The sequence below is a fragment of the Sciurus carolinensis genome, chromosome 3 (assembly GCF_902686445.1).
Source record: "Sciurus carolinensis chromosome 3, mSciCar1.2, whole genome shotgun sequence".
Lineage (NCBI taxonomy): Eukaryota > Metazoa > Chordata > Mammalia > Rodentia > Sciuridae > Sciurus > Sciurus carolinensis.
The window spans coordinates 37655065-37671795 of NC_062215.1; the positions used below are offsets into that span (position 1 = coordinate 37655065).

Consider the following 16731-nt stretch of genomic DNA (forward strand, 5'->3'; position numbering starts at 1 on the left):
AGATCTGAGCAAAAGGTGGTCACTCTCCTCCTTCCCTGCGGCAGTTAGAGGCAGACCAGGCTAGCGCAAAGCAAAGCTGATCCCCTGCCAATGCGTGACCTCCACTCCCAAAAACTGTTGTGTTCCTCTCTCCAGTAGCATTTGCCAGGGTTGAGGGCAAAATCACCCATGTATTTATTCTAACACAATCTTCATCAACATCATTTCATCACCAATAGCTAACATTTATTGTCCCAGACGATGTGCTAGGAGCTTTGCTTGAATCCTCGAATTTAGTCCCCACAACGTTCTATGAGGTAGATTCTGTTTCCCCTATTTTGCAGATAAGATCTCTGTGGATGAGAGTGGCTGAGTAACTTACTTAAATGCAAAATGTGGGAAACAAAGATTGAGAGTCTCTGGCTGGGTAGCTGCTGCTGGGTTTGGCATGGGGCTCACAGTCCAATTGGAAGACCAACAGCAGACAAGTCACTAGAAGATGTGCAGTGCGTGAAGTCAAGGTGCTGGGAGAGGGCAGAGAGAGTGTGCCAACTCCTTAGTGCCGTCAATGGAGGCTTCAGAGAAGGCAACTTTCAAGGAAGTAACCTTTTAAAGAAGTGGATTTAGGGAACAGGATGTTACAGAAGAGGACTTGCAGACAAGACAAGTTGGAAGCAATTATAGAGGTTTGAGAGGTAAGTCCAAGAACTAGACAGAATTCCAGGAGGCTGGAAGTATGGTGAGAGAAAAGGCTGGCTAAGAGGTTGGTTAAGGTGAGGTCCCAAAGTTCCTGAGTGCCAGGATGAGTTCAGATCCAGCCCTGTGTTGAACGGGAAAGTACAGATGGCTTTGAAGCAGGGCAACATGGTCAGGTTGCATTTTCCATGCTGATAGGGCGGGGAGAGTGGTGCTCTGAGAAGAGTACCAAGAGTTTCACCCCTGGGGTCCTGCATCTTCCACAGTGACTTTCCATTACTATGGGCTCCAGTTTCCTCTCAGAACTGTTTTCTTCCTCCTTTCGGGATCTGCATTTTGAACACCTTCCCAATTACTCGCCACCCAGTTTCTGTCCAGGTAGAAAGCTTAGTGGTCATGAGCGTGGGCTTCAGAATCAGACAAAGGTGAATTTAACTTCTGTCACCGAGGCAAGTAACTTGAACTCTCCAAACTTTTTATGAAATGGAGATGTTATTGTTGACAGGATATAAATGAGCTAAGGTGTGTGGAATCCTTAACACAATGCCTGGCAAGGAACAGTGCATCTCAGAGTGTGGCTTTACTTTTTATTGCCTTTTTAGAGATACACAACCACTCTAGGGGAGGAGGCAACACCCTGGAAAAGTGTTTCCATTTGTTTGAGGTGGGCTTCTAGAGGTCTGGGATGGGGGTAGGAGGAGAAAGCCTGGGACAGCAGCTGGAAGCAAGAATAGGGTTGGGAAGAATAGAGCCTCCACCCAAAGCAGAATGACTTTTTGGCAGGAGTGGAAAGATGGAAAGAAATCAGATGTTACTGGCCCCCCAGGATCATAATGGGGTCACTGGGAGCCTTTTAACTTGATTAAATTGTCTAGGACACTATCTCCTGTGGTATCTGAAAATCATTAATCCTTATTCTGCCTGAGGATCCCAGGTTTAATGTTATTCCCTTGGAATATGGTTCCATTTCAGCTCAAGGGGGACTAAAAATAAGAAATTGAGCAAGGCTTACACTCTTAGCTTGGGGTCAGGCTTCTCAGAGACATCTCAGCTTATATTATGGGGAACACAAAGTTCTGGGTTAATTATGGAACTTACTGGCTTTCAGTGGTAGGTCATTTAAAGCGTTTTTTTTTTTTTTTTTTTTTTTTGTGCAGTGCTGAGGATTGAACCCAGGGCCTCGTGTTTGCAAGGCAAGCACTCTACCAACTGAGCTAAATCCCCAGCCCTAAAGCGTGTTTTTATTAAAAACAAACAAACAAACAAAAACTAATAGTATCTTCACAGTGTGGCACATCTGCCTGAATTAAAGACATTTAATTCATTTTGGTTTGCTCAGAGTCACTTTGGGTCAAGAACATATACACTCTTAGAGACCTATTTCTTCACTTTCTGTCATTAGGGTTACCTTGGTAAAACCATTTGACAGGCTCCCCTGGATCTGTCTGGCCTTGAGTCTCAGGTGGTCTTATTGAGCTAAGCATGCCAGATGGCTAAGGTGCACACTCAGGTTCCATGGGCCCATCTGTAACATATGAGGCTTCAGCATAAAGTGGGACAGAAAGGACAAAGACCTGAATCTGTCTACCTCTGCCCCTACTCCATCATAGTCAAGGACACCATGGAGCATTCAGAAGCTGATTGACTAGATCCTGGGGCCTCTGACTGTAAGTGGAACATCAATGAAACAAGGGAGGGAATACCAGAGGCTAGACTTGAACCTCATCCTCTTAACACCCACACAGTGGGAGATGGGGATGAGTGGAGTTCTCTCAACTCAAAAGTGTTGGGGCTCTTCCCAAAGGAGGAATGATCCTAGAGATGGCAGTCTTGTCCCAGAACAATGCTCTAGGAAATCAAACCCTAGAAAATCACTTCTCTATCCAGTTTGAAGGACCGACAACAAGCACACACTTCTCTAACGGAGGAGCAGGGTCTAACCAACCCCTCAAATTAGCCTTTCCCTTGTTGGCAGCATGAACAACGGCAGGGTAAATGCTACATGAGAAACTGAAAGGGAAAGCATGGAGCCTACTCGGAAACTTTTCAAGAAACATCCTTGTTGCTAATAGCATGTCTGGGGGCAGATTGGAATTCTAGGTTTAGTGTTCAGGAGATAGAAATGGGTAACAACGGGGGAGGTGTCATCTTTCCCAAGTGCCATACCAGGTATTAAAATAAACAGGCTCTTGCCTCCTGGAGCTGGGGGTGGCAGGGAAAAGAAATCTGGGTCCAGGCAAAATCAAAAAAAGCATTAATGCAAGAGGTGGGAGTAGGAAGGCCCAAACCTGAGAGTCCTCAGCTGTTTTCTGGCTTCAGAAACAATATACCTGAGATCTCAGCATTTCCCAGTTACTATTCTAGGGGCAGAAGACAATGTAATTGTAGGTAAAAAAGTCTGGGGTCTCTGTGCCCAGAACATACTGGTCTTCTGGTCAGATGTGATGAGAGCTGAGGCAAGGCAGTGCCTATTACAGAACTTTGGGGGAATGAAGGAGGAACTGTAGTGGAGCAGGGAAGACACAGACAAGGGTCAGAAGCCTGGAGCAGTTAGGGACAAAGACGGAGTCAGAAGCCCTGGCTCTGCCACATCTCACCTGAAAAAGAGGGGAGATGAGACTGACAAGGGAATAAGCAGATACCATGTGTGTGGAAGTACTTCACCATTTCTCCCCTGACACAAGAACATGAATTTTACCATATAAGAGGAAGTAGGCGAACAGGTGTGTCTCTCTCTGGCAGTGACTTTTTGTAAAAAATTTGTTGAATGTATTTTGACATATTGTACATACCTGGAATATGACTTCACATTCTTGTGGGTATACATGATGTGTAGTTACACTGGCCGTGTATTCATATATGAACATAGGAAAGTCATGTGTGATTATTCTACTGTCTTTCCTATACTCATCCTCCTCCCTTCCCTTCATTCCGTTGTCTAATCCAATGAACTTCTGTTCTTCCCTCCATTCCCCAAACCCCTTATTGTGGTGTTAGCATCCACATATCAGAGAGAACATTCAGCCTTTGGTTCTTTTGGTATTGACTTATTTCACATAGCATGATGGTCTCCAGTTTCATCCATTTACCAGCAAATGCTGTAATTTCATTCTTTATGGATAATATTCCATCGTGTATATATACCACATTTTCTTTATCCATTCATCTGTTGAAGGGTACCTAGGTTGGTTCTATAGCTTAGCTATTGTAAATTGAGCTGCTTATAAACATTGATATGGCCTCATTACTATAGTATGCTGATTTGAAGTCCTTTGGGTATAGGCTGAGGAGTAGGATAACTGGGTTAAATGGTGGTTCCATTCCACGTTTGCTGAAGAATCTTTATATTGCTTTCCAGAGTGGTTACACCAATTTGCAGTCCCACCAGCAATGTATGAGTGTATCTTTTCCCCCACATCATTGCCAACATTTACTGTTACTTGTATTCTTGATAATTCTGGCACAGATCATCTTTTTTTTTTTCCCCATCTCCAGGTGGTGTGCACCCAAGTTGAGTCTCTTCCTGTGGAATTTCTTTGCCCAAAAGACATCACTTTAAACTGATGACTCCAACTGGTGATTTTAGGAATGCACCTCTTCCCATCTTTGAGTCTGAACCTCAAGAACGCCCTCACCCCACTCCTCCCCATGTATTTATTATTCATATTACAGCTTGGCCTAACCACAGCCTAGCAACTAGGAGTTCCTGGCTGCCAAAGGCAGTTCCTTCATGGTGCCAGGACATTCAAGTAATAAAAGTAGCCAAAGTTCTGAGTATCAATTAAGTCCTCCAACTGGAGTAGCAGTGGGAAGTATAGGGACCTGCTCAGGATCCCTCACTCCAACCTCTTTCCCCATCGGAAGGCTATGGGAGATTTCAGTGTCTGTCAGCTCAACAAATCCCAGGGTAATGTGTGTGTGTGTGTATTCCTCCCCACCCCACCCCCCAGTGCTGGGGATTAAACATGGGCTAGGGCCTTATGCATGCTAGGCAAGTGCTCTCCCACTGAGCAACTTCCTCAGTCCAAGACCCTCATCTTTACAACACCTGGGTTGTATCCCCAACACCACAAATGCAGGGACTAGACCTGAACTCCTTGGGAAGGTTGCTTGAAGCAGCAGTACTTCCATTTGCTTGGGAACATGCAGGCTCTGACTTCAGGACTGAGAGTCTTCTGCAAGTTAAGATCTAAGTGAGATGTCCTGAGTAATAGGAAACCAAGAAGCTTGGCTGTGCTTCTCCTACCATTGGGCCCTACTGGCAGGCTGCCTATCCACAAGTCAAAATAAAGCTTATTGCCCCTGGGAACACCTGCCAGAGAAGACAGAGGGGCTCCCCTGAGCACTCCCTGCCTGCAGAGATGCCTGTGCAGTGGTTTGGGGTTTGGTCAACAGGAGCCTCCCCTGAAGTATGTGATTCTTCCTCAAGTCAATCAATCAATAAATAAAATAAAATTAAATTAAAAAAAAATGGTTACTAATGTTCTGTCCTTCCCTGACCAGCTGTGTTTTCTCCTAGAGTTTCAGTTCTGGGAACAAAGTACATACCACAAACTTCATTTTGTGTAAATGAGTTTATTGACGAAGACATAAGGTCAAGCTTCGCCCAATCCCACCCTCCCCAAGAACAGATACCAATAAGAACAAAAGAATGATAAGCATTCTTAGGGAACACTTACCCCTTCCCCCACCTCTCTCCAGTCCTGGCTTCACAGCACAGACACACGGAACAGGCTTGGGTAAGGACAGACACTCAGGGAATCTCTGACCAGCAAGAGTTCTGGGTGTGTGTTTGCTTCCCTCGCCCTTTGTTATGTCTGGCCGAAACCACAAGGGGCTGGAAGAGAAGCTGTAGTGGAGGCACAGGCTATCTCTCCAGAGAAGAGGTCTTTTTATGTGAAGTGGAGTCCCTCCCTAACTGCTCAGGGTGTGACAGGAGGAGGAGCAAAGACACTGTGGATTGGCTCAGTCAGGTTGGCCAGGAATAGCAGCTGTTCCTGTTCTTGGTGGGAAGGCTGAGAAGTCTCAGTTTTAGGGGTTGAGTGACATATCCTGGCACAAAATTATGTTCTGTCTGCCTGCCCTGACACATACTCTTTCTTCTGGAACCATGGTTTGCTTTTAGATGAGAACATAGTGTTTGTAGTGTGAACCTTCTTCGCTACTCGTATCCCATGATTCCATGAATGAGTCCCAACAAGGGAACTTTATCAACTTGCTTTTCTACCCCACACATCACCAACCTACTCACCTCCCACACACATCCTGTGCTATTTCCTACTCCTCACGTGCCTGAAGTGTGGTGAGTGAGGGACGTATTTCATTTCTCCCAACCACTAATTCTTAAAAGAAGCATCTCGAGGTTTAAGAAACTGCTTTGGAGGACCCACTCCCTCCAAGTTTTGCAACTGGTATGAAGCAGGGTCATTTTGGACACGATGGGACTGTTTTCTGCTCATTTTCCATGATTCTCCTATAAGTCCAATGGGTTAGGTCTGAGTTCAATATTAGGACTGTGGACCCTGGAGTGCCTCCGACTTACACAGGGGAATCTAAGCAGAACTGTTGCCCCCTGAATACCAGGTGCCAGGCTATGCAACAAGTACCTGAAGTGTGCACAGTGTGAACACTGCTAAGTAGTATGGTGTTTTGGGTGTGAAGCATTCTTTGACCAGTTGTACATACTGTATTCACATCCCCCAGCACTCCCTCCTACTTTTCTTCCTGTGATGCTGGGGACTGCACTACTCAGGGGTTCGCCCATGCTAGGCAAACACTCTACCATTCAACTACATCCCCAGCCCTCCTCCAGTCTTTTGAGATGACAAATATTGCTTAAACTTTTGGGATGATTTTAATTTGTTTTGGAATCTGAATAATACGAGTAAAGAGCAGATCAGAGAGCTGAAGGGATAAAAGAGAATCTGCAGCATCTCTAAGCTCACTTCATCTCTGCACCCACCCTGTTGATGTTGGGAATTACAGTTCCAGGAGTACATGGGAAACATCAGCTATACCTTCATTCTGTCATCCAGATGTACCTTCAAATAACTGAAAAGATACTGTGTTGTGACCTGATGCCAATCAATATTGAGTATATGAAGAGCCACAGAGCAGGCAGAGAAAGGCAGGAGAAAGTATTGAGGAAATGAACAGCAATCAGACAGTCCTGCAGTGAAAACGACACTGATGGAAATTTAGGGGACCCAGCCTCAGCTCTGCTACTGAACAGCTGACAGGCCTTGGCAATAACACCCTTTTTGCTTTTTATCTTTCTCCTTTGTAGAAAAACAAAGTTGGATAGGTCATTAAAGTCTATTTCAACTTGAAAACTGGTTTTAGATGTGAACTGGACCTGAGGAATACAGGGCTGGGAAAGGACATTTTGGTCTTGTTCTCTTGTATCTACTCAAATTCCTCAACCAGTCTTATTAGTGGGTTAGTACAGTGGAAAGGAAGGTAGTAAGTCCTAATTTCTCTCAGCTTTCATGCTGACAGGCCCTCTGTTTCCTGTACCCTGAAACATCATTCAGTGATGATGACCATTCTAACTGCCAAGTCATCAATGAGATGATAATACAGGGTTGGGGGCGGGGGCACAAAGGCTTGCAGGAGGAAGGAGAATGGAGATTAAAAAAAGAAAAGAGAAAATATCCAAAACCTGGGACAAGGTTGCCACAGATGAGAAACCCTCTAAAAGAGTGGACTGTAGGGACTGGGGATATAGCTCAGTTGGTAGAGTGCTTGCCTCGCATGCACAAGGTCCTGGGTTCAATCCCCAGCACCACAAAAAAAAAAAAAAAAAATAATAATAATAGAGTGGGCTGTAATTGCTTCTCTTTCTCTAGGACTGCTGTGAATGATGATCATTTGTTTTAACACTTTCTATAGGTTAGACTACCTCAACTTCTCATATGTACAAAAATATAAAACAATAAAGTGCAGTTTATGTTTCAGTGACACTTTTCCTTGCATTAATATTTGTCTTTTTCTGCTTTTGAAATGAGCTGTCGATTACAAAATATCAAACTACACTCAAAAGAGGGTGTAGAAAAAGCCAGCAGTTGGCACAGCATGAAGAAGCCCACAAGTAAAGACAGACAGCAGCAGAAAGTGGCAAAAGGTGAGAAGTGACTGAAGCAGTGGTTACAAATGTTCACAGGAAGCTAAAACTATCCAACGGGTTGTGCTCTAATGTTAGCACAGGTTAGACTAGTCACTACCTTGGTGGGTGGCCTCAGTGTGTTTGGGTTCAGATTCTATACAATTTCTTCCAGTTAAGAGTTCTTGGCTTGCACCAATCACAGGGAGGTTGGAGGGTACTGGACCAGTTTATTAGTTTTTCAAAATGCTGTCGTAGACCTGATAGATGTATTGAGAGACTTCAGGAGCTCTACACTTCAGTGACAGCTGTTGAGAAGAAAAGAAGAAGGAATATTAGCATGGAGGTTGGCATTAACTCTAATGATATCCAAACATTCAGTTCAAGAAAACTCAGACACAATGAGAGTGAACCATCACTGGAGTAACCAAACAAAGAGATCATGTTTACTAGGTGCTGTGGATCCTAGAATTTCAATTTGACAAACATCAAGCTGTGTGTGTTTTTACCTCCATCCTATGTTAGTCTATGAGGTTAGGAAATAATCCACACTAAAAACATCAAAGCCTTTGACAGCAGGGGAAACAGTTGCTCTAATGCTTTACCAAGGGTTACAGGGATTACTACCGAACCAAAAAGGAAAGACAAAAACCCTTTTGGTGATGGTCATTTTGGCTGCCTGCCTCAGTTCCTCAGTCAGAGAAGGAGGATGGTGGTCCTTTCAGTCCTATTCAAAGGAGGATGTACAATGAAGTCAAATAAAAGCAAAAGTTTGGTAAGTCTTAAGATTTAAGTCCTTTCTATGTTATACTGGGGAGAGCATACACTCTTTTTTTATTGTTCTTTCTGGTCCTTGGGATTGAACCCAGGGCTTCCCACATGCTAGGCAAGTGTTCTACTACTAAGCTACACTCCTAGACTCACAGCATATACCCTGAAGGAGGGAAGACAAGAACTATCAAGTGACTTAGTATAACTGGACAGCAATTCATGCCAAATGCTTCATCTTTCATTTCAGATAGGCAAAGTAGATATTTCTGATACCACTTCTACTCCTCCCACAACTGTCTTTTCTTTTAGTTTTATGATTACCAAGTTAAACACCAAGGATTTCATTTTTTGGGACAGAAAGGACAAAATTTAAACCCAGTTTGAACTCCTTAATTGTATCAGATTAGACAAATTATTATTGACAATAACATCATAAGCAAGCAAAATGTATTTTAGAACAAGAATTTTTTTTTGGACTATTGACACTGTTGCTTTTATTTATTTTAGGACAGAGCAACAAAAGTTTGTGTGTGTGTTTTTTTTTTTTTTTTTTTGGTGGTGGTTGTTTTTGGTACTGGGAATTGAGTCCAGAGTTTAATCACTGAGCCACATCCCCAACCCCTTTTTAACTTTGAGACAGGGCCTCACTAAGTGGTTGAGGCTGGCTTTGAACTCTTGCTCCTTCTGCGTCAGCCTCCTGAGCCACTGGTATTACAGGTGTGTGCCACACACCCTGTCAAAAGTTGTTTTTAACAGTATATTACCCTAAGATTTTAGATTATTTTTCCTCTTTATTCTCTTATTAGAAACTCTGAACAATTTAACAATAGACCAAAGGTGAAAATATCTTTGGAAAAAAGTAAAAAAGATATTTGTCAATGCTCATTTTTCTGAAAAATTAACATCCTAAAAACAAAGTAAAATAAAAAGTAAAAGCAATTGAAAAAATTTTTAAAAAGATTCTATTTAAAGCTTTAACATTCAGTTTCCAAGGATGCTGCTTAATATCAGTCAGAAAGACAATTTTGATAAACATAAAAACCAAAACCAACCAACCAATTGAAGAATTTAAATATACATAAAAAACAGCTCCCCCTACCCTCCAGTTACAGCGTTAGGCATTTCACTGATTTTTAAACTCCCTATTGAGGAAATTCTTCTACCTCCTCCTCTATAGCCTTTCCACTGCCAATGTTGTGGAAACTTATAGTGGAGAATATGTGGGTTCAGAAGAGGAGGTGGAAGAGGAGGAGAGGAAGCTAAAAAGAACAAGAACAGCTTAAGGGAGTTAACTCTCAGACTAAAGAGGGGTAGTTCCTTTTTCTCAAAATACTGTCCTATATTTTTTCACACCTTTGTAATAATACTTTAAGTTTTATTGCTTAGAGGTTCCAAAAAAAGGTTCATGACAAGTAAGGAAATATTGCTATCCTTAACAAAAGCCCAAAGTGCCAAGGCTGGCATTGGATGAACGTCATGAATGGTGGATTGACCAGGCCTATACTCTGAGCATTACAGCTGCTCTTCAAAGGAAAAAGAACTTTTCTACCTTCTCTGGACTCCAGATAGTCTGTTCTCCCCACCCTCAACATGGCTTCCATTCTAGCTTTTAACAAAGAGTCACATTTGTTAAATATAGCTAGGGCCCCATGTCTCATTTTTCCTAAGGAAAAACAGGCCTTCCCTGGGACCTAACTTCTGAACTGCTGGCCTGCTTATGTGACATATTGTTAATACCAACCACTCATGAATGTTGCCCCACTAGACAAACCAAAGGAGGAGAGTCACCTGTCCCATCTAGATAAAGCCAGGACTTACACATCTACTTCTGGTGTATAATCTGGAACACATGCTTCTTCACCTGGGTCAAGTTGTCTTTCTAGTTAAGACTGACTTCTAGAGAAGTCATCCTGTGACCTCATCCTTATGAACTTTTTTTTTCATATTATATCCATTTTATTTATTTGTATAATTGAACATTATTTCACCATAAAAAGAAATACTGATACAGATAAACATATCTTCTTAATGAAATATAGTAATTACTGGGGTTAGAGGAAGATGCTTTATCGACCCCTCTTAGGAAATGAAGGGACCATTAGTCCTTCACTAGTATTGGCTTAACCAGATTTTGCTCCTTCTTAATACCAAGCTGAGTAGAGTGATGGAGGGAAGGGAATGGGTCTGGGTGACGATGAGTCTACAGCCTCACTCAGGGGAATAGATTAGATCAATGTCAGGTAATATGATGAAAGGTTTAGAAGGTCCTGTGGGCAGAGGGTACCTGGTCACCAAATGGATAAATAACACAAAAAGAGTAAAGGAGACAAATAATTATTTAAAAAGACAGCGGAGGACAGAAGGTGAGTGTGGCTAAAAAGAGATACCATTAGGACAAGATCTTGAGGTATTCTTTCTTTCATTTGTATTTATTTTAAGCTGAATTTATTCCTAGGCCTTATGGTTTTTCTTCCTTCAGTTTCTTCTGGGATATTTTCTTGTGGGCACCCTCCTCTTCTGGTTTAGAACAGTTTATTCCATTTCAATAAGGATCTTGTCAAAGTGGCAGGGGGAGCTCATGCATGGGTTAATACCATCATGAACTTTATAAGTACAGTGGCATATCTCAGGGCTTTGTTCACCTGGAAGTGTTCAATGATCAAAAATTTACATCTAAACCCTTAAGTTTAGCACTTTTTAAGCATGTGCAGAAAAAAACACAGCATTTTTGAGCCACCAGTGTTGTGCCTAGCCCTGCTATTTGGCTTAGGCTCATCTACCAACTCTACCTTTATAATATGGAATGGTACACATTGTTTCTATAAAGTGATATCTTTCAAATACTTGGTGGCTTTCTGGATTCATATACCTTTGACAACCTAGGTGGTTTCAGATGTTCTAAAAGTGAACATGAAGATCTGAACTTCTTGATATGCATGCTGTGTTTTCTGGATCAAGTAAATAGAGACCATTGTTAGAGATCACCTGAGGTTGCTTATGGGAAAAACTCACTATGTTATTTCTTTTCTTTCTTTTCTTTTTTTTTGCACAGTACCATGAGGTTAAGCCCAGGGGGGCACTCTATCACTAAGCTATATTACCAGCCTTTGTGTGTGTGTGTGTGTGTGTGTGTGTGTGTGTGTGTGTGCGTGCGCGCGTGTGTGTGTTGTCGGGGGGCTTGAGGACTGAACCCCAGTGGTTCTCCAACACTGAGTTATATCTCCAGCCCTTTTTATTTTTTACATAAAAACTGCTGAAATTTGAATACGGTATATAAGTAATTGTATCAATATCTATTTTCTAATTTTGTAAATGTAGTATGAGTGTATAAGATGTGATCAATAGAACACTGGGAACTGTGTGTTCCATTTAAAAAACTTAAGTCTTCGATTATCTAAAAATAAAAGGTTTTAAAGGATTTAACACTGTTTAGGACAGTGATACTAACAGGTTCTTCTCAAAATAAAGAATATGGAATAGGAAGCATCAATAAACACCTGACCTCTAAACACTACTCATCTACATACAAATTACACGATTGAGAACAAGTCTAATCATTCCTACTCATGGCTTCCTTGGGGGTAATTTTGCTTCTTTAACCTAGCTGAGATGAAAGGTTGTACACAATAAAATCATGAATGGTAAGCAAAAAGCAAAAAGAAACACATATACATGTGCACGCGTGCGTGCGTATACACACACACACACACACACACACACACTCACACAATCTAAGCCAATTTCTAGTGGAATTATTTTACAGGACTTTGATTTTAGAGTGAAAACCTGTTGCTTCAGAAACAGTACAGAGGGGTTTTTCTCTTGGGGAACTCAAGGTAAATGATTAGAGTGGGTTACTCTCTAAAAAAAGGCAAGGGACTGGTGGTGTGAGGGAGGAGAGTACATTGCACAAGGGAAGCATGATGTTTCCCTGCTCTCAGATGCTGGAGCAAAACTCTAACTTAACAGGACTCAGTAATTCACACATATAAGCCATTCCTGCTTACTTCAAGGGAGGGAACTGGTTGGGAAAGCACCAAGAATTTTCAGAGCTGGCTGGGCTATCCCTTAATTTAAGCTAGTAAAAACAAACTTAACTGTCAAAATTAAGAAATGGGGTCACAGATGTTTCTTAGTCAAACAGGTAAAAGGCTCCCTGGATTTACTGACTATTCAGCTTCCTCAGAACTAATCAAATTGAATGTTCTTCCCCTCTATCACTTTTCTGTTCCAGCCTTCAAAATTGCCTACTAGAAACTGAAATATAACACAAGATGACCCCCCTCTCCTTGCCAAACTCAAGGGTTTGTTTTAACTTTTCAGATAGCAGATTTGACAAGCAGCATCTTATTGAGAGACCACATTTTATAACAGTAAACAAATGCCGGTTGCTTACAGTATCAGTCTTTGCTGGTTAACAAAGAAACTGCTTCTGCCTTATGTTGCCAGAATTTTTACTTAGTTCAGTGAAGTACTGAAGGAGGTTTTCCAAACTGAAGTTCCTTTACAGGCTGTCAAGGTATGTTCCATTTTGCCTTACTTTTCACAACATACATTTCAAGTCATACAAAGGCTCATGTGTACATGGCTGATATCCTGACTTCAAAAGAGATAAGACTTCAAAAGCAGGAAAGTCCTCTTAAAATCAGTGAGGAAACCATCTTCAGAGTAAACTGTTATGTTACCACATGTGCAGTTAATGGTAGGTAAGTATTAACTTATATTTGAATCAAGTGGCCAAGTTTTGGGAGCAGCTCTATATGTAGCAGTTGCAAGAATGGGCGTGCAGCACTCCTTGCTGCCAGAGCCACCATGCCTGTTGCATGGGGCAGACACCACAATGAGGAGGTCTTCCATCAAGGCAACTGGGGAACTCTTTATTGACTGATATCTGGGGTATCTGTGATCTGAAGCACCTCCTCCAGGTCTTATGCTAAGCAAAAGTAGAAAGGCTCTTTCCTTCTTCCTCTAATCCATCTCATTCATTCTGAGAAAGTCCTTACCGTATAATTGGGGTTTCCTGGCTGGATGCGTAGCTCAGCCAAAATCCAAATGCCATTAGTGAGTTTCAGGGATTGGTATAGCATGTCCTGCCCTTCCACATTCCTCTTGGCAATAGTATAAACATTGTTGTTTTGCAACTTGCTGGAAACAGTGTCTAGAAATAGATTCAAACCCCAACACCATAAGTTAAAATCTCAAATAAATGCATGCTCTCTTCTGACATCCTTATGAGCAACATGTGCCCAAGTTCCTGACAAGTACAAGTTCCTGACAGATGTGCAGGTACACATTTCAGAAGTCCTCCCACCAACAGCAAAAGGTGAGAAACAGACTCATTAAGTACCTCCTACTAGATTTTCAAACAGAAAGCAGAATAGGGTGCAATAATTTCTAGAATGCTAATCTCGGATCAATGAGGATATAAAGACTGATAAGCAAATCTCCAACACTTCCTCCCAAAAGTCATTATTACTTCACTGTGAGCCACTTGGGTCTTAACAACAAGGATCAGAAAAAGGCAGAGTTGCAGAAGTCCTTCAAGTCACATTTAGTAATTGGGATATTTAAGATTTTTTTTTTTTAAAAGCAGAAATGATTTCTTAAAACTTTAGAGAACACCATGCCTCTAAATAAACCATGAAACAACTGTCTCAATACAAGGCTCTGCATAAGACTGAAGTGATGCAAAGGTGTCTACTGGTAGGCTTGGATACAAGTCTTCCTAATTACCAACTCAGGGTTAAGAAAACAGGTTGGTGTTTGGGCTCTTCCAGAATTAAAAATCCTTTCTCTTTGTGAGATGCTACAGCATCGGAGAAAAAGAAACTTCAAGAATACGGATGATAAACACTACTTCTTTGTTAACTATTTATTATGTTCACTTCTTTTTTTTATTATTATTATTGTATACAAATGGGATACATGTTGTTTCTCTATTTGTACATGGAGTCAAGGCATACCATTTGTGTAATCATACGTTTACATAGGGCAATGATGTTTGATTCTATTATGTTCACTTCTGATGAAAATTCAAATTACTCACGCCTCTTTCAGGAGCCAAATTCTCCTACATAAAATTCTTTCCTATTCTAGTGTGCTCTCTAGGAAAAGGTAGCCATGATAAATGGCCTTCTACCCTCAGCACAGGGATACTGGAGTTTTTCATCACTGTGCTTCCCACAGTACCTTGGGACACAACAAGGTAAATGTCATCCACATCTGTGAATATGCCTGTGACTTGGTGTTGGAGATGCCAATAGTTATATAATGCCATAGACACTAAAAACCATCTACACAGATACAGGCTAATTTGGAGGTACGGCTCGCCCCGATATGTCCTTGGACCACACTCAAACCAGCAATAGCTTGGGGAAGGATGCACTAAAGCCCCATTCATTAAGTATTTTCACCACACTTATTTACTATTTAACTTTTCCTCTTTTATTTCCTAGGTTTTCACTAACAACAAGTAGAATAGTTATATCTTAAGAAACGACTCTATCTGAGGAGCCAAAACGTGTACCTCAGAGTAGTTATATGCAATCACCTTGTGGGGGGTCAGGCGATTCTAGTTGTCATCCTCATTCCCACAAAGAAGGGTTCTTGCAGCTTAGACTGGGTTGCTAAGCAACATCACCAGTTGAAGTTTGGTTAATATCTTTTGACAGGATTGTCTTGAACACACAGGGGCTTGTGTTAAGTTGAAAAGCTATTCCTAACCTTTCAAGGTTTTTGTCCACTTCCCAGAATAACAGAAAACATATACAATAGGAACTTTTGTTTTAAGTTCTACATAGGCATGTTTGTTCTAGACAATGTGTGAAGCAATGCTCAGAGACTAGACTTATGATTTCACCACCTGTGCAAGAGATGACAGGCCAGGAACTTGGCTGTGCTCATACTGAATGAATGGCTGTATTACAACTTCTATCAGAAGACTGAATGAAAGGAGAACTCTTAACATAAATATGTTTGAAACAACTTTTTTTCTTTTCCTTCCTCTGTCCCTCTCATCTATCCATCAAAGTGCTAGGGACTGAACCCAGGGTCTTTTCCATGTATGCAAGTTCTCTATCACTGAGCTACAGTCTTAGCCCCTTTAAAATTTTTATTCTGAGATAGGGTCTCACTTAAGTTGGCAAGGCTGACCTCAAACTTATGATCTTCCTGCCTCACCTTCCCAGATAGTTGGGATTACAGGTGTGTGCCACCATCGTTCTTCTTTACTTAAATCATACTTCTTCTGGCAGTAATAAACATAAAGAAGGGACCCAAAGCAGTAAGTGGGAATGGGGGAGTTTGTATATGGAAAAGAACAGTCTATTATTTGAGCAAACGAATGAGTTAAGAGTTAACTGGGAAAGTTCCCATTTTTGAAATGTTCCAAAGGATGGGGAGAGCCATGACAAACACAGAAATTGAACTCATTATCACTTATTGCCCATATCTGAAGAAATATCTTGTCTCTCACACAGTGCCTAAAGAGTGAAAACAGATATACCATGTCTCTGAGCTTTTTAGAATATGATAAATACTTAATTGAAAAGAACAGATTTGTAGAATTGTTTTCCACATAGATTCCTTTTTGGATATGGCTAGAGATGCAACTACTTCTTATGCACTTATGGTAGTGTTCCCATATATGTATTAACTCCAAGTGCAGGTACAATGGTTGAGATGCAAAACAGATTCAGATAGATCTCTTGACTCCTGTAGAACTGATCAGTGCTAGGAAGCAGTGAGTTCTGTCCATTAGTGCCTTTCTGATAAAAAAATCTTTAGTTATTTACAACAACTAATGGTGCCATAAGCACCCTTATTGCATACACATTTCTATTAAGATCTGATTAATTATTAAGACTTGGGAAAAGGGTCTCTTTCTTTTTTAGAAAGATGGGAAAGAGCAAAAGTAAAAAAGCTCAATGCTAGGTTGGTAAGTCCTTTAAGTCTTCCTGTGACTTCTATAACCCAGAGTGTTCGTTCCATCTGTCAAATGTCTACGCTAGCACAGAAAAGCTATTTTAAGTGTTGCTGCTATTGTGATTAGGGCAGAGCAGCTGGAAAAGATGATATTTTTAGCTCTTAGCTAGACCCAGGGTGTTGAATCAGAAGGCACTAAACCTGCAAACACTCCTGTTAATAGAGCCCCATAAGACTGGAAGGAAATGTAAAGGCCAGAG

At 41.4% G+C, this 16731-nt stretch overlaps 1 protein-coding gene across 3 annotated transcripts in view; it reads right to left on the reverse strand.

Annotated features, from left to right (window-relative positions):
• Window positions 1–5277: 5277 nt before the first annotated feature.
• Window positions 5278–16731, reverse strand: part of Ap2b1 (adaptor related protein complex 2 subunit beta 1) — a 111930-nt gene continuing 100476 nt past the window's right edge. For all 3 annotated transcript variants that reach the window (XM_047542753.1, XM_047542755.1, XM_047542754.1), the window contains 2 exons: window positions 13552–13706; window positions 5278–8085 (listed from right to left, as the gene is read on the reverse strand). In XM_047542753.1, coding sequence (XP_047398709.1) covers window positions 8011–8085; window positions 13552–13706 — 230 coding nt within the window. In that variant the 3' untranslated portion in view covers window positions 5278–8010. The remainder of the gene's footprint in view (window positions 8086–13551; window positions 13707–16731) is intronic.